The 17,592-nt window shown below is 46.3% G+C and overlaps 1 protein-coding gene and 1 pseudogene across 12 annotated transcripts; one reads left to right on the top strand and one right to left on the bottom strand.

The window, feature by feature from the left end:
- Positions 1,113-2,596, bottom strand: Gm18180 (predicted gene, 18180; annotated as a pseudogene).
- Positions 4,741-16,671, top strand: Spata3 (spermatogenesis associated 3). Of its 12 annotated transcripts, none has more exons than XM_030242857.1 (5): positions 5,024-5,534; positions 8,332-9,059; positions 11,037-11,211; positions 13,124-13,267; positions 16,289-16,671. In XM_030242857.1, the coding sequence occupies exons 2-4, from the start codon at positions 8,456-8,458 to the stop codon at positions 13,227-13,229; spliced, it is 885 nt and encodes a 294-aa protein (XP_030098717.1). In that variant the 5' UTR covers positions 5,024-5,534; positions 8,332-8,455; the 3' UTR covers positions 13,230-13,267; positions 16,289-16,671. The 12 variants fall into 12 exon arrangements, with proteins under 12 accessions (XP_030098723.1, XP_030098721.1, XP_011246374.2 ...); XM_030242858.1 differs by having other exon boundaries at positions 11,040-11,211; XM_011248071.3 differs by lacking the exon at positions 16,289-16,671 and adding an exon at positions 15,922-15,976.
- Positions 16,672-17,592: the final 921 nt, after the last annotated feature.

Genomic DNA, 17,592 nt, shown 5'->3' on the forward strand with positions numbered 1-17,592 from the left:
CATGTTACTGAAATTCCCTTTGTCTCTATTCCTGAGAACCTTAGGGCTCCATCCCCTTTTTTCCGGGGAACCTATCAGGCCTATGCTTTCCTTTTTTTTTTTTTTTTTTTAAGAGAAAAATCAAACTTTATTAAAACAATTTTCTGGGAGGTAGAAAGAATACAAGTCAGATGGGGGTAGTGTGAAATGCAGTCTTTTGTTCACTATATGGCTATTATATCCATGACTTTGTAGTATTTGTGATTACCTACATTGGATTAAGACAGCCAAAATTCTAGCATTAATGGGGTAGATGATCTTGAACCTTCACCCCTTACTGAGGAGTTATTGACAGTTGACAGCTTCTGAGGAAGTAGCTATGCTCATGTACACATGAGCAGCAGTAACTGGATTTAATGGGCTGGAGAAAATGGAATAATATGCTCATAACTCATTGTATATACGATTGAAATTATTAAGAATAAAGAAAAATAACACACAAAAATTTCTTTTATCAGGTAGACAACACAGCCCAGAACTCAAAACTCTTGATCTTTAGTTTTACACTTCCCAAGTACTGGAATTATAGGTATATGCCATCGCACACAGGAAAACAGAAAACTGCTGTGTTTTTCATACTCAATCTTCCGATTCCATGTGCATTGTTGCATGTGGGCCGTCTGAAGAGCCTATTCTTAGTATATCATTTTTATTCAAGGGTTTTCTCTCCATACTGTTATCTTTTTTTTTTTTTTTTTTTAAGACAGGGTTTCTCTGTATAGTCCTGGCTGTCCTGGAACTCACTTTGTGGACCAGGCTGGCCTCGAACTCAGAAATCCGCCTGCCTCTGCCTCCCAAGTGCTGGGATTAAAGGCGTGCGCCACCACGCCCGGCTTCCATACTGTTATCTTGCATTTGCAAATGGATCGAAAACACTTCTTCATGCTATGGATTACACATTTTCATGAATTTTAGACGGTCAAGTGATAATGAAGTGTTTCCACATTTTATATTTAGGATTTCTCTCCAGTGTAAGTTTTTCCATGTTTGTTAAAGAAGCGGAATAAATGAACATTTTTCTGTATTATATCCAGAAGTTTTTCTCCAGTGTGAATCCTTCCATGGTATTAAAAAGAACTAAGGTCAATGAAAGCATCCCATAATGGATACAAACCTTGGGTTTCTTTCCAGTGTCAGCTATGTCATGTATTTGAAAAGAATCAGAGCAACTAAGTTTCCCCATATTTATTACACTAACAGAGTCTGTTTTCTCTATGAGTCTTTTCATGTTTCTGAACGCTACTGTAACAACCAAAGGTTTTCCCACAACACTTACAAATATAGGGTTTCTCTTCTGAATGAACTACATCATGCCTTCGAAGGGAACTGGACAAAGTGAAGGCTTTCCCACACTGCTTACATACGTAAGGTTTCTCTCCAGTGTGACTTCTTTGATGTATGTGAAGGTAACTGGATTGAGCAAAGGCTTTCCCACACTGCTTACATACATAGGGTTTTTCTCCTGTATGACTTCTTTTATGTATTTGCAGGTGGCTAGAACGAGCAAAGGCTTTCCCACATTGCTTACAGATGTAGGGTTTCTCTCCTGTGTGAGTTCTTTTATGTATTCGAAGGTAGCTAGATTGAGTGAATGCTTTCCCACAATGCTTACACACATAGGGTTTCTCTCCTGTGTGACTTCTTTCATGTGCTCAAAGGGTACTGTAGGAAGTATAGGCTTTCCCACAATGCTTACACACATAGGGTTTCTCTCCTGTGTGACTTCTTTCATGTGCTCGAAGGGTATTGTAGGTAGTATAGGCTTTCCCACAATGCTTACACACATAGGGTTTCTCTCCTGTGTGACTTCTTTCATGTGCTCGAAGGGTACTGTAGGAAGTATAGGCTTTCCCACAATGCTTACACACATAGGGTTTCTCTCCTGTGTGACTTCTTTCATGTGCTCGAAGGGTACTGTAGGAAGTATAGGCTTTCCCACAGTGCTTACACACATAGGGTTTTTCTCCAGTGTGATTTCTCTCATGGGCTTGAACATTACTCTGTCTCTTAAAAGATTTCCCACATTGTTTACACGCATGGTTTCTTTCTCTATTATGGATCCTTTTATGATTTTGAAGAGAACTGAGATACTTAAAGGCTTTGTCACACTGTTTACAGGCATAGGGTTTCTCTTGTGTGTAAATTTGTTCATGCTTCAGAAAGCTCTGGGGAGAACCAAAAGCCACTCCACTGTCTTTACATTTACATGGCTTCTCTCCGTGTTCTTTATACTCATGTGTTTTGCATCTAGTCTGACCTCTGAGGGACACATTTAGAGATGAATGACCAGTGATATCTTCTCCATACACATGGCTTTCACAGGGCTTTTCTCCAGTTTTCTGGCTCACCACAGGATCTGGAATCTCATTGAAGATTTCTTCCCATTGACTATCTTCTTCATACTCACACAGCTTCTCTACCACTTGGTATCTATATCATGCAGGTTCCTGATGGTTTCTCTCATCACCGCTCTGTAAAGATTTTCCTGTGAAGGATTCAGCAAAGTCCACTCCTCCAGGGTGAAGTTCACAGCCACATCCTCAAAAGTCACTGACTCCATGTCTGTGCCCAGGCCTGCCGCGGCTCCACAGAGGCTCCGGAACAGGCACTCACACGGCCGCGGAGGCTCAGCAACTTGGACTTCCTCAGCTGAGAGCTGTGAGGAGGGAAGCGCCAGCAAGAAAGATGGCGGGTGAGCAGGCCTATGCTTTCTTTAGTTGCTGAAATTCCCTTGTCTCTATTCCTGAGATCCTTAATGCTTCATCCCTTTTTTCCTGGGGAACCTGTCTCTACTTACCTTTGCTTACCAAAATTTCCTTACCACTGCTTACTAAAATTTCCTTACCGCTGCTTACTAAAATTTTCAAAGGCCTGTACTTTCTTTACTTACCCTTGCCAACCAATGCAATGAGTTCCCCATACGAGCCACCACTCACCACAGTCTCCAACCCACAGAGACAAGAACAACACGGACACCAAGGCGGGTTCGCAGCAGCTTCTTTACTTGCAGCTTTTTTCTCTTACAGCTCTCTCCCCAGCAGCTTCTTCTTTACTGTCCTTCTTGCAGCAAGGGCTATACTCTATCCTCAAGGCAACTGACCTCATCTCGCCCCACACCACCTCAACCAATCAGAATCACACACGCACCATGCATGAGCTCAGGCGGTCACAGATAGGCTGACAGATCCGGATCATGAGGAATATGTATGCAGTTTTACTGCATGTTTGGGCAAGGCAGTAAACATGTGGGGTTCACGGGGCCTGGCAGTGGGCCAGGGCGCCGTCTTGGCCCATGTGGCCGCACCCGCTTCCCGCAGCTGACACTTGCCTTTCATGTTGCTTCTTGCAAGCCTCCCTCTCCCCTAAAAAGGATAGGTAGGGCCTGAGAACCCTATGGGCCAGTAGACTGTTTTCTGATGACCCATCCACCTCACAAAGGTCTCAGAGAGTCTGGGAGGCCTGCCACCTCTCTGCCTCTCTTGTCACACTGTGCTTCAGTGTGCCATGGGCTGACGAAGAAGAGAGTGCCCATGACTGGCCTTTTACAGGTCCTGTACAAGTTCCTCTGACAGCTCCAATTGGAGTTGACCTGATGAGCAGCTGTGGAGGTGACAGAGTTCACATCTGGAGCGCCTGAGACCTCTGTTCCTTTCTCCTCCCCAATTTAGGACATTTTCATACAAGTTGGACTAGAAAGCAAAAGTAAAGACCTAAGCAAGGCTTTCTGCTTTCTGCCCATGGTAAGCCCTGTCTCCCTTCTGCCTCAGGACTGGGTGGAGGTAGCTGAGTTTCTGGACAAAGGCTGAAAACCAGGACTGAACAGACATAATCACTGTCCAATCTGGTTCTGCCATGACAGGCCATTCTGGCTTTGCCGGAACTTCCCTTGGCTTTGAACATTTTAGTGGGAGTTCAGCTCAGTGTTTTCTGGCTTACAGCTTGCCTTCATGTTTGTTATTTTTATATTAAAAAAAAAACAGACATTTTCAAGGCTCTTGTTTGTTTGTTTCTGTTTGTTTTGTTTTTTGAGTCAGGGGTTCTCTTTGTAGCCTTGGCTGTCCTGGAACTCATTCTGTAGACCAGGCTGTCTTCAAACTGACAAAGATCTGTCTGCCTCTGCCTTCTGAGTGTTGAGATTAAAGGTGTGCACCACCACCATCCAGGCTACAAAACTCATTTTAAAAAGCAAATTAGCAAAATGAGCAAATTATCCAACTCTCAGAATCCCAGGTGTCCAGATCACATCTGGTCTACTGTTTTTAAAATGCCTTTTTTTTTCTTCTAGGCTTTAATATAAGAGGTCCATGTATAGTCTGAAAGATGTGCCTTTTAAGAGGGGGTGGGGGGGGGCGGAGCTGGGCAGTGGTGGCACACACCTTTAATCCCAGCACTTGGGAGTCAGAGGCAGGAGGATTTCTGAGTTCGAGGCCAGCCTGAGTTCCTGGACAGCCAGGGCTACACAGGGAAAGCCTGTCTCGGAAAAACAATCAATCAATCAATCAACAAACAAACAAATAAATAAATAATTTTAAAAGTCGGGGAGGGGAAGGAGGGAGAGGAGAGTGAGAGGGAAGAACCATATATTATTCCAGCATTCAACATCAATTTCCTGTGTTGGAAGATTCCTGAGTAATAGTAAAGTGGAGGCCCTTGGCTGCTTGAGGCAGAAGGCTGTAAGGCCGAGGGGTATTGTGACATGCTCCAGGGAAAGGCAGTCTTTCCTTTGGCTAACAGGGGTCCCAGGCCATTGGGACAAGAGAACCGGACAGACATGGAACAGAGGCCTGGGGAGCAGCCCTCAAGAGCCCCAAAGAAGGAAAAGATCAAGGAGCAACCGGAGACCCCAAGTCAGTCCGTCTCAGGCCGCGGTCGGGTGCTGTTAATAAGAGAGTTCTTCAAGCAGGATGAAAGCTACACGACCCTGCCCAACACCCAAGCAACAGACTGCCAAAGTAGTTGCCGCAGTGCCAGACGGCGACTCAAGCGCACCAGCGACAGCTTGGCGGACAACCCCGAAGCCCCGGCCGCCAAGCGGCGAGCAAAGATGCCGCAGCTCTCGCGTCTCAAGAAGGAGGACTTGCTTGGTTGCGAGAAGCCTTGGGCTCCACAAGGGAACCCCGGCTCTGAAGCCGCTGAGATCGCCGAGCTAAGCTCAGAGCCCGGCAAGCAGCTGCTCCTGGTGCTGTGCCACGCATCGGCGCTGGACACGCAGCTGCCGCGACTTCAGCTGCTCCTGCAGCAGGTACGGGTCCAGGAGCGTCGCCCGCCAGCCGCGCTCGTCGGGATCCTGGTGCAGCCGCGGCCGGATGAGGAGGACGAGTCGCGCCGCCGTCTGGGGGACCTGCTATACAGCGTCTTCTCTTCAGAAAACCCGGGGGTCGAGGTGCACACAGCAGTGTTCTGTCCCAGCCGCCCCCAGGGTGTCCTGGACGTCCAGCGCGCTGATAACCAAGCGCACATGGTCCACCTAGTGGATCGCCAGACCCAAACGGATGGTGAGGGGCCCGAGGGTGGAGACTGGGATTGTTGTTCCCCCTGAGAAGTGAGCAAATCCCTGACCTCAGAGCCCCTGTGTTGGTGCCTTCCAGACGTTTGGGGTACGATCTGAATGGTAATGAACCAGCATCCTTTCCCCAAGATGTGTGGGCTGGGACAATCTGAAACTGTTCCGAGTTAACCCAGAGGGTTACCTCTCCCGACTATCTGCGCCCCCCGCCCCCAAACACACACACACACACACACACACACAGTGTAGGAGAGAAATCATGCTTTTATAACGTCCTGAGGGATGTTGTAGGACCTGTAATAGCCCATCCTCCTCCTCTCCAAATGCACTAACGCCATTCCCAAGTTCCTTAGGGGACTCTCTAGTCTGTTACTTCTCCAGGGGATAGAATGACAATAAAAGCAGCCTATTGTGAGCCAGTCACTGTGCGAGGGGCTCTTCACCTCCAGTCTTCACAGCACCTCTCTAAGGTTGGGACTTCAAAAGAGTCAACTAGCTTTTACCACTGTGTTTTTTACTCAAAGCCCCTAGTAAACTTGTGACCCCGGAGGGTTAATTTGTAGCCTAGAGTCACTGAGCAGTATGTTCTTAACATGGACTTTGGGCACTTTCTGTTTCCAGAAGCCCCTTCCTGGGACAGCATAGGACCCAGAAAAGTGTTCTGAGCACAGGCACCTCGATGTTCCATTACAGAGGCTCTGCTGTCCTTTCAGCTAGTTGCCACAGCAAGCTATCTCTCTCTAGTTAGACCCATTCCCCTACCACATGACATGCAAGGATGAAGGACTGCTTGATGCCAGACCAGACTCAGCACGTAGAGGCTAACTTTGGGATGGATGGTGACACACTCACTCTAGTGTGCAGAACACCCTGAAAGGCCAGAACCTAAGGGACTGTTGTTGATGGGGCATGGTATTATCACACTCAAAGTCTTATCCTTGCTACCTAACCTCCAACCTTTTAAACTCACTACCACATGACAAGGCTTCTGGTTTAAAAAGTCCCCACTGATGAGCCCATTCCAATTGAGACTCTCCTCGGGGACTACAAAAATCCTAGCCTGTCTTTGGCAACAACCTCTTAGTAAGAAAATTTCTGCCTAGAGTCTTCTGAAGGGCCCCATCCTTCCCCTTTCACTCTCTATCGATTCTGAAACTTGTTGGCTCTCCTTGCCCAAATCTAGGGCAAGGGGAATGAAAGCTAAGACAAAGCTAGACATAAGCCTAAGCTAAGTGCACTGTGACTGTGATGTAGAAGAGCCAGTTCTTGGCAGGAAACTCTTATGAGGATTTCTCCCTGCTTCTGAACCATTTCTCCTTAATGGTACAAACATTCCTCAACCTGTATTCTGTCCTCTATCTCCCAGAACACAAGCTTGTGTGTCCCATACCCTGTGGCATCCCTTTAAGGAGAAATGAACTGGCTATTTCATGGCTACTTAAATTCTACCCAAATATGTTCCTGTCCCATCAGATTCGTTTAAACCGGTTGTTTTCAACCAGGAAAAATGTTAACACCTTCTCCAAGCTCTGGGCATATTTAGCCACATCTGGAGATGTTCTTTTCCTTACACTGATGGGGTGCTGGCCAGTCAAAGCCAGAGAGGCTGCAGAGCTTCCTATAACACACAGAACAGCCTCCTCCAAAAGATATTATCTAGCCCATAGTGTCAATCAGGACTGAGACTGAGAAACTGATTTCAATCAGGTTATGCTCATCAGTCAAAGTCTAGCAGTCACTGAAAAGGTTCCAGCCTGATTCTGAATGTCATCCCTTCAAATGGCCCATAGATCTTTGACCTCAGAAACTGCCAGCTTCTTGTAGATTCACCTACCCACTGAACCGCCTTGCTCCAAACCAACCAGACACAGCCTGAGCCATACTGATCTAAGCTGCACTCCCAACCCATATCTTTCTCTAATCTTCTCATGCAAGAAACTTAATTTTTTTCCAATTCTTTAATTTCAAAGTCTGTATAATCTGACTCCCCATTGCCTACTGGGGTCATAAAGAAAAATAACCCTTTAGAACTTAATCTTGAGTGTGTCACCAATCAACTAGAAATGGGGATTTAGTTTGGGAGGTACTTATATAACTGAATTTCTCTGAACATCAATATCCTTTTTGGGATAATAATAATAGTGATGACAATAATGTAATAATAATAATAATAGTCAGCAAAGTCTTTGCTGGCTCTAGAAGCCTGAAAATAGATTCTCTCACTTCACTGTTGACATCTGGTCTAGCCTTTGTGTGTAGCTTGTCTAGGACCTTTCTGGCTCACTCGCTCTCCCTCCACCCTCCTTACTGCATCCTCACCCCTTCCCCAGCTTCTGGTGTCTGAGTAGGGCAGGTGTACTTTACCCACGCAGCTTACCTACTTCATGGAGGAAGTTCTTTCTGGGAACGCACTTTTCTATTGTGATGTGTGACAGGCTATCTTTTCAAAACACTTTTCACTCTTCCACCCTAAAATGGAAGTTAAATTGTTAAGAGATTCATAGTTTGTTTGACCTAACCAGTGTTTTGGGAGGTAATACCAATGAAATGAATTTGAGAAATTTTTCGTTTTCTGAGAACTGGCTTAAGGTAGAATTGGCCAAATTCGAGGATTCTTATAAAAGTTTAGACATACACACACACTCATACAAGCAAGCACTCGTGTTCACATATATTCAGAGATGACAGAAGGCAGTGGGTTGTGGGAGGTAAAATGCTAAAAAAGGAAGTCAAATCTTCAGGAAAGTTCCCTAAATGTTAACCATAATGTTTGTGTTTGGGGATAGACACGTAGAAACCAGCAACGGAGCTGAGAATCCTTCCTATTCAGGATGTCTTCGAATAAAAAGTAGCTCTCACGGACCCTGGAACGTGCAGCCGAAAGGTGCCTGAGGCTCTGGTCACATAATCATGGATCCAGTTCTCTTAGGCCCAAAGACTGTCTTAATTAGACCATGGAGGAACAAGGCAGCTGCTGCCTCCTGCCGGTTCAAGCAGGAAGCCCTGGGAGAGGAAACCGGTGCCAGAGCCCTAGCCACAGGGGCCAGCCTGGCTTTTGTGACCTCACAGGAGGTATGGGTGACTCTTGTCTGTGGGACCTTGCTGTGGTCAAAGATCAGAGACATACCCACAGGGGAGACTGCCTACCTAGGGAGGGAGCCAGGAAATTCACAGCTCCATGTAGCTCCACGGTGTTACTCTAGAAGGATCACCATGAAGAAGGTCAAAAAGAAAAAGTCTGATTCCAGGCGCCGCAGGAATTCCATTTCACCGCAGACTAGCTCCGATTCCTCACAGCAGCCCAGCTCAGAAACCCCGCCGTCATGTCCAGAGCCCGCCTCGCCACCATCTAAGCCACAGCCTTGCCAGGAGTCCACCACACCACACCAAGTTAACCCTGAGCCTAAACCGCAACAGCATACACCACAGCCTCTCCCGCCTCCAGAGAAACCTGCCTCATCTCCGTTCCTGGTACCCATGGAACCTAAACCAATTCTTCCAAGCAGGAAAGCAGGTGGGCGGACTTCCTGCTTTAAGGCAGTTCTAGCCTTCTTGCTGATAGAGTCCCAGAGCTACCAGAGGTGGGCTCCAGTCTGGTGGTGGTGGTGTATAGTCAGCATGCTGCCCGGGGCTAAGTTTATAAGCTGTGGAGGGGATGATTTTTTTCCCCCTTAGGTTTTTCAAGACAGGGTTTCTCTGTGTAGCCCTAGCTGCCCTGGAAATCACTTTGTAGACCAGGCTGGCCTCGAACTCAGAAATCCGCCTGCCTCTGTCTTCCAAGTCCTGGGATTAAAGGCATGTGCCACCACGCCCGGCCAAGAGGATGATTTTTATGAGAGAGTAGAATCCCTAGGCTATGTCCTTCTGTAGCATCTCAGGTCTCGCTGCAAACAGCCATGGATACATACTAACATTTACGGCTCCATGGGGGGAGACCCTCTCATTAGGAGTCAGTTAGTATCCATTCAGAAATTAAAAGCAAATATAGACTAAAAGAAAGGAAGCAGTGATATGCCTTCTGGCTACCTTTTATTGGTTATTCGAGAGGCCAGACCACTCCAAAGAAGATAGTACAGGGTGATGGAGGTAGATGACTATGGTACAGCCTTTGAGAGAATTGGGGGTTTCTGTTTGTCAGATGGAAGATAGGAGTTTTGTTTTGTCTTTCCATGTTACCCTAAGAGATCTGACCTTGGACTACAGAGAGGATGGCTAGATCAAAATATAGGACTCCTGACTAACTCCTAACTTCAGATAAGCCACAAATAATGTTATAATCCTTAGTATCTGTTCCAAATAGGCATCCTATATTTCTGCTTGTCATCCCTTCCCACAGAAGATACTAGAAAAGGGTCTGCGCAATGTATAAAGCAAACCAAAAATGTAAAAACAGTATTTTGTAGCCATCATTTTAATTTAGTTTAGCTCTGCCTAATATTAAATGGCTGGCCAGCTGTCAAAAAGAAGTCTCCATCTTCTTGGATAGCCAATGAGAGACAAAACTTTGGACAGTATCAAGGGGACTCAAGTGGAGTTGGAAAGCTGGGATGCTCCAGACCACTGAGGATAATGAAGATAGACAAGTGACCATTGACTGTTCCTTCCATGCCTAGTACTTCATTCATCCATTTCCGTCCATCTTATCTGACGATACTGTAGGGAGGAAATATTCCTTTGTCCTCTGGAGCAGCCCTTGGTATGGTTGAAAGGGAAACTTGAGTCTATTCTGATTCCAGATTCCCTACCCTTGACCACAACTGACCTTCCAATACCAAGAGGCCAGCAGGTCCTCCAGAGAGAAGGAGGAGGAGGAAGAGGGGATCTTTCTCTGACCTTTCCTTGAACCATGACCAAAGTACTCTATGTCCTTGAGCAACTCACACTCTGGGCCACAGCAATCCTAAAACAGTCTGAGCAGAGAACGAACACAAACCATGAGAGAACCAGAGCTCTCAAGCCAAGGAATTGCCAGGACAACGGTGACTCTGTGACTGGTGTCTGTGTGCAACATGAGCTTCAACCATGTAGACATTTCTGGGTGATAGCCTCAGAGCTGGTGTCAGTAGAAAGCAAAACCTTCCAGCACCACATCTTTAAACCTTTAAAACGATAGGGTATTGAAGAGGCAAAGGAGGGACTGTCCATGGCCTACTGAATTTGTTAACTTTCTCATCACCGTGACCCAGTTATCTGAGAAATTACTGAAACGATGACTTATTCACGTTGGCTCACGGTTTTAAGAGTATCCACGTATCACGGCAAGGTGTAGCTCACAGTGAATCTGCTAGGAAGTGGAGAGAGGGATTATGTGAAGGGCCCAAGGCAAGATATAACCTGCAAAGATGTCCCACTGATGCCCTACAACACCTGCTAGAATCCGCCTCTTAGCCTTTACCAACTCCCAATAACATGACTTCTAGAACTGTCCTAGAGACTGTGTCCCACTCCCAAGAACCAGGTGCAGTCCTCATCTCTCTCCTTCTCTGTCCAGCAGTGCCTCTGACCTATGTGGCCCCACGCTCCTGCTCCTGTGCAGCCTGCCCGGGCAGCTCCGCTTGCTGGCATCGTCTGGGGCTTTGCCATAGCCGAATCTTTGATGTCCTCCTACCTCGGGACTGGTCATCCATGCCAGGGAGAGGAGTCCCAAACCTTCTCACCTTCTACAGGTTCCGCATGAACGGGAGGGCTAAAAAGCCTTGGGTGTAGAGTTCCCAGGGCCAGGCTCGGTCCTCAGATCTGGTTGGCAACTGTGTGTAACTTCCTCCAAACATCATAGGCTTTTCAAAAGCAAAGCCGTTCCTTCTAAATAACAATGTCTCTGGTTTGGTGGGCCAGCTCTTTGTCTGTTCCTTTTTCTATGAAACCGTCTTCTCTGCTGACAGCACCCTCCCACCCAGCCCATTGTAAACTCCAGAGCTGTGTGATTACACATTGGTTAGCCATTCACTTTTTTTTTTTTGACCCATACCATACACAGGGAGTGTCTATTTATTAAACGGCATGTTAATTATCCCTGGAACTCAATGATAAACCTGATCGCGTAACTCATAGGTCCCTTCTGCCAATAATAGCAAAATCTGTCCCACACAGAACATGCCATGCTTTTACCAGGAGTCCTCACAGGGGCCATGTTTTCTAGACCAGTCTATTAGCATCATCTCCTTCCTTTATCATGACATCACCCAGTCTCGGTCCTATTGCTCCTCTTCCACAATGCCTCAAGAGAAATGTCATATGTCATCTACCCACTGGCACCCATGAAAAGGGTTCTGTCCATGTTAAGAACAGACTGAAAATGTCCTCACTCTTTCTGAGTCATGTGTTGGGGCCAGGAGAGGGGCCTCTACCCAAATGAGCCACCCTGCTTATACTCAGGACTTCACAAAACCCCTTGGGGATCTCATATCGCTACATCAGGAGCACAGCCCACCATGCCATCCTCCTCTCTTACCCTTTCCAGCTCCTTCTCTTGAATAATAATAATAATAATAGTAATAATAATAATAATAATAATACCCACACAGATACAGAGCTATTTGGTGAACAGAGCATACCTAGAGTCAGAGATACCATCTATTGAGTCCCGGCCAGGAAGAGTCTGCCCACCACTCACCCACACAGTCTGTCTGTCCATTCATCTGCTGCCAGATGGTGCTGTGTGTTCCCCTGGGTGAAAAAATCAAATCCTACTCTGGGAAGATGCTAGGTGGTCTGAGAGACACCTAAACAAGATCTTCACCTTCCAGTGTGTTCAGCCTGTGAAGCTAGCTAAGACCTGTGCATTTAGAAACCTGTGCACAAAGCAAGTAGTGTGTGGAACAGGAGGGCTTCTGGGAGTTTCAGAGTAAGACAATAGTACCATATCAGGGTCCACAGCATTGTGTGCCCAGTGTGTGAGCCAACTCCAAAAGTATCCTTGGATCCCTCTCTGGCTTAGGATGGAAAGAAGGGCTATTCTAGGCTGTAGGAAAAGCCAAAACACAGTTCAGAGTTAGGAATGCAAGCGAAAGAGGCATAGAACCCCATAGCCAGGGCAAGAGTTTATTTTTCCACGTGAGTCCCTGCTTCTGCAGTCTTTACCGTCTCAGAGGACTTCTACTAGGCATCCATGGAGACAAGAATCCCTCCTTTAGTTGGCTTTTTATCAGACTAGATACCACATTTTCTGAATGGCTTCCTGACTTATACTGGTTCACTGGTTCCTGACTTATACTGGTTTGCTGTCCCAGTCTTTGTAGAGACTGTAATTAATATGTTATTTCCTGATATCTGAAAAATCTCTAAAATGCCTCAGAGGGTTGCTGTGAAGCTTAAAGAGGAGGTGAGTGGGAGGTGTCTGGAACAAGACCTGGCACATCGTGGTCTGGACCAACCTCGTACCCTGTTGCCCCTCTGGGCATCAGTCGCAGGCTACCGACCCTCATACCCCAGGGGTCTCGTAGGAAGTTTTGTGGAGAGAGGTGAGAGCAATGTGTCCCTTTGGGAGAATGATCAGGAGGAGACTCTAAGTTCCACTGTCTCATTGCAGTACACAGCCTTTCTCCCCAACCCCCACTCCCTTTCTGCTTTGCTTTGTAGAAAACCGTCAAGGAAGTACTGCGCTCCCCGTAACTCTCGTGCTTCAAGCTCTCGGAACTGTTGCTGTGGCTCTGGGGGCCTTGGGAGTTGCCTACTTCATGGCTGAATCCTTGTGAATTGGACCCCAGGCCCACCGTCCGGCAGGTAGGAGGATCACCTTGTCCCTTTTCTCTAGCTAGAGAAGACTATCTCAAGGTGGACTAGGCCTTTAGGCCTTCAGCCTGTCAGGGAAGGTTCATGATCATTCCTACCTCAGGACTCTTTCAAGCCTCTCTGGAGACCTTTGATTAGAACCATCAGGACAAAGGCCCTTCATACAGCCCCGTCCCCTGACCTATGGCTTCCCTAGTCCTAGATGGGAAGAAGTAGGGGAGGGGAAGGGTAGAGATTATCTCGGATAAGCCCCACTGCTGAATCCCCAATTTCCACTCACACCAGTGTTCTCCCGCCTGTACCAAGCTCATGCTATGCATGCTTCTTTGGAATGTGTGTGATCTCTGCCACTGCTCATTTATATTACACCATCTCTGCATATGAAGATGTCTTCAGTCACCACTCCTGTCTCACCTGAACCCAGAAGCAAAGACCCAAACAAGGACTGGGTGCACCAGATAACTGGAGGAAGTACTCTCAGGACAAAGCAGGGCTGGGTGGGAGGCAAGAGCAAAGGCAAAAGGAAGAAGGGAAGGCTTCATCCCTGTGGAGTCCTAGAATGTTATCTGTACAACAGATGCTCTTCCTCAAGAGACACGAAGCTTCCCTTTCATTTCCCTGTGTCAGTTGGTCAATATGTGACTATGTGGGTGTAGGGAGGAAATTTGAGTTCTTTGTGTAAAAAGCAATTCTCCTCGAGTTGAGGGCAAGTCCCTGAAGGAGGAGGGAGCTGTTGGTCACCTGCAGCCAAAAGTCATCATTCAAAGAGCCAATGGCTCAGTCAGGAAGGGAACTGGAAAGAGGTGGTCACCAAGAGCACTCACTCGTAGGCATCCCAACAGCTAGGTCTTCTTCAAATGGTCTTGAATGCTTAAAAGGTGATGGTTGAGGTAGGGAGTGAGAGCCAATGGAAACATTTCAGTCCGCCCCTTCCGTCCTCCCATCCCATGCATGGGAATGGACGGGGGATGGTTGTAGACAAGCCCGGGTCTGGGAATCGATGCTTGAAATGTATAAACATCCAAACCCTGTGAGAGTACAGCATCGCCCCTAGAGCGTCTGATGACTATTCAAGGATCATTTGAGGAATAATATTAAATATTAAACCACCCTGACCTCCAGGAGACAGCACAGCACTTAAGAGCCTTGTCTTCCCTTGCCCTGGACTTACTGGGAATGGTGGGATATTTGTTATTATGTTATCATGCTATCATGTCAGCATGGTGTCAGAGAAGATGCTGGCTCTGGATTTAAACTGACAATCTCTAGTCTAGACAGTGCCACTTGGAATCTCAGTGTTAGGGGCATGATTGTCAATGTCATGTCTAATGGAGAGTAAGCTCTCTCAGAAGATGACGGTCATGAGGATCCAAAGAGAGATATTAAGAGTTGAAGTCCCAGAGACGGAATGGAATGAGGAGTTTATTGTGTCTACTGAACCGATGATGCATATACCAAATGGTCCAATGGCAGGCTGGCAGGTGCTGCTGTACCCCTGTGGTAGCAGGCCTTCCTATTATAGGAGCCTAATGAAAATGTTGCATTATTTGTGGTCTGGTATATTTAGTATGTTCAAAGGCCTGTTTTTTCCCATCTGACATAGCATCCAAACCAGAAGAGGATCCCACTGGCCAGGAAGAAGTGAGGTGGAACTCAAGTGATGTAGGGCAGTCCAAAGTTCCCACTGCTATGGGCAAAATGTTTCTAGAAGGTTCTATGGTAGTATAAGTTCATAGATACCTTGTAGGTGTAAAGCCCAGAGAACTACCACTCTAAAACATATACAATAGAGAAGGGCTTTATGGGTACAGTGACCTTTGAGGCTCCTTAGTCCCTATGAAAGGAAAAAAGGTAGCTAGGTATCTCTCTGTCCAAAATGAACCTTCATCAGAAAAGCAAAGCTGCCTCCTCTTAGAGAAAGATGCTTCCAGAATTTTCTTTCCCAAATCTTGGAGAACCAGCCTTTCCCATAGCATTTTTCCTCAGCTGACAATGAATCAACAAAAGCAAAAGATTCCTTTGGGACATTGAATATGATCAAACTCTACACCATAGCCAATGTCTGGGGGAGGGAGGTTCCATCTCAGCTGCTCAGGTCTCTAAGGAGTGGGGAGTTAACATAAAAGGTGCTGACATTGGCTGAGCCCAGGAGATGTTCTAGGACTTCACAAATAGTGCCATAAGCCTTGAGTTGAAGCAGTCTGACTGACTTTGAAGAAGCAAACAAGAAAAAAGGAAGAGATAAGTGAAGAAGGAAGAGGAACAGGAGGAGAAGGAAAAAGAAAAGGAGGAGGAGAAAGAAAGGAAGGAAGGAAGGAAGGAAGGAAGGAAGGAAGGAAGAAAGAAAGAAAGAAAGAAAGAAAGAAAGAAAGAAAGAAAGAAAGAAAGAAGAAAGAAAGAGAAGGAAGGGAGGAAGGAAGGAAGGAAGGAAGGAAGGAAGGAAGGAAGGAAGGAAGGAAGGAGAGAGAAAGAAGCCAAATAGAAGGAAATTGAATTCTAAAATAATTTACCTTTTTGCAAAAAAGTGTTTAGCCATTGAACCCTCACAGGTAAGACTATAGAGTGGAAAACTGATGAGATAGGTCACAGGAATTGATTAATGAAGCTAATGATGCTGTCAATTATTATTTATTTTTTCCTTACAGATCCAGTTTCCATCAAAGGATCTTACTTGTCACCAAAATAGATAGAGAGAAACTATCTTGTCTCTTTTCTTCTTCTTTTTTATTTTTTTATTTTTTTGAGACAAGGATTTGTTATGTAGCCCAGGCTAGTCTTAAACTCACAATCCTCCTACCAGAGCCTTCAGAATGCTAGGGTTACAGGTGTGTGCCATCACACCCAGCTAGAAATCTGTCTTCAGTGTGTTTTACTCAGAAACATAAAAGTTGGATCTAGCACAGAATCGGGAAGGTGAGGGTGGGCTAAGGACCTACTGTTTCTTTACAAATGGTCAAGGTGGGATTCCAGACGGAAAAAAATCAGTTCCTGACAAGGGTCGTTTTTACTTAGGGGTTCATGGCATGGCACCCCAACTATGCCACTCTGCGTAAGGATTATTCTAAGAAGAAAGTCATTGAGAAACTGAAGCTCGTCTCTGCCCTCTCTGATCTACCTGAGAACAGCATAATCTCTGCTATTACAATGAGGTGACGCCATCCCGGGAAGGGTGAACAGTCTTGTCCCTGAAGACAGCACACAGGAAAACCATCCCACACAAAGTCTGCCTTGTCTCCATATCGGTGTCCTTCCACAGTCAGCCACCATTCACATTCAAACCTCTTATAGCTTCCCTACAAAATTCTTGCTGTTTATGGGGATGTCTGTACATCTTTTGTGTCATTTGCTCTGTGCACAGGCACTGCCTCATTAATAACTTGTTTTTCTCTTGCTAATCTGCCCTTTGTCCATCTAATTTGGAGGACACAGCCAACAAACCTAACACGGGTAAATGAAAAAGTATTTCTCCCTCCATATTAGATAGGAAGTTTTTCAATCCCACCCCCCAAAATCTGTATGTTAAAACCTTAGCCAGTGCCCAATATGTCAGTATCAGAAGGTGGAGCCTTTGGAACATGATTAGGTCATGAGGTAGTACCCTCATGGAATGATTTTAGTTCCCATATTAAGTAAAAAATAAAAGACCTCAGAGGGCCTGGATGTAGCTCAGTAGGTAGAGTATTTGCTGAACATGTACAAAGCCCCGGGTTTAACCATCAGCACCACATAGACCAAATGTTTTGGCACACACCTGTAAACCCAGTACTCCCTAGGTAGAGGCAGGAGGATTACAAATTCAAGATCAGCCTCCACTACATAGCAAGTCCAAGAGCAGCCTGAGCTCCATGAAACCCTGTCTCAAGCCCATTTGTATCTCTAAAGAGAGTTTCTCCTCTGCTCTCCTACCTCACAGCACTCAAGACTTCTGTGACCTCATGAGGAGGGGAGACGTCTCCCCCACAGAAAGTAACAGTACTGCTGTGGTTGACACCTCTGGGTCTCTCCAATCCAGTTCTAACACGACCTGCCTGGAGACAGATCCTATTGAGAGTTCAGGTGGCAAGACTGCTTCTATTCCACAGGTTCTAGACCCAGGTCCTGTGCCTCTGACCCACTAGCATAAATCATGGTCTCTCCCAGCCCTCCTCAAAGTTGGGTTTACTAAGATGGCTCTAGGAAGCCAGGGAAACATCTTTATTAGCTTATAAAGATCTACAGAGGAGGTGGGATAAGGAACTTCCCTGTCCTCTCCCAGGGCACTATCCTCGGTGAACTGTCATTTGGTCAGCTACCTAGGACCGCCCCATCCTTGTCTT

This window comes from Mus musculus, chromosome 1, assembly GCF_000001635.26.
Source record: "Mus musculus strain C57BL/6J chromosome 1, GRCm38.p6 C57BL/6J".
Taxonomy (NCBI): Eukaryota; Metazoa; Chordata; class Mammalia; order Rodentia; family Muridae; genus Mus; species Mus musculus.

What these genes read in the sequence shown, in the direction of transcription:
- Spata3 (XM_030242857.1), top strand. Translation starts at nt 8,456, where the DNA reads ATGGATCCAGTTCTCTTAGGCCCAAAGACTGTCTTAATTAGACCATGG. An exon ending in TCTTCCAAGCAGGAAAGCAG is followed by an intron (nt 9,060 to 11,036) that starts GTGGGCGGACTT and finishes TTCTCTGTCCAG; the next exon opens with CAGTGCCTCTGACCTATGTG. An exon ending in AACCTTCTCACCTTCTACAG is followed by an intron (nt 11,212 to 13,123) that starts GTTCCGCATGAA and finishes TTTGCTTTGTAG; the next exon opens with AAAACCGTCAAGGAAGTACT.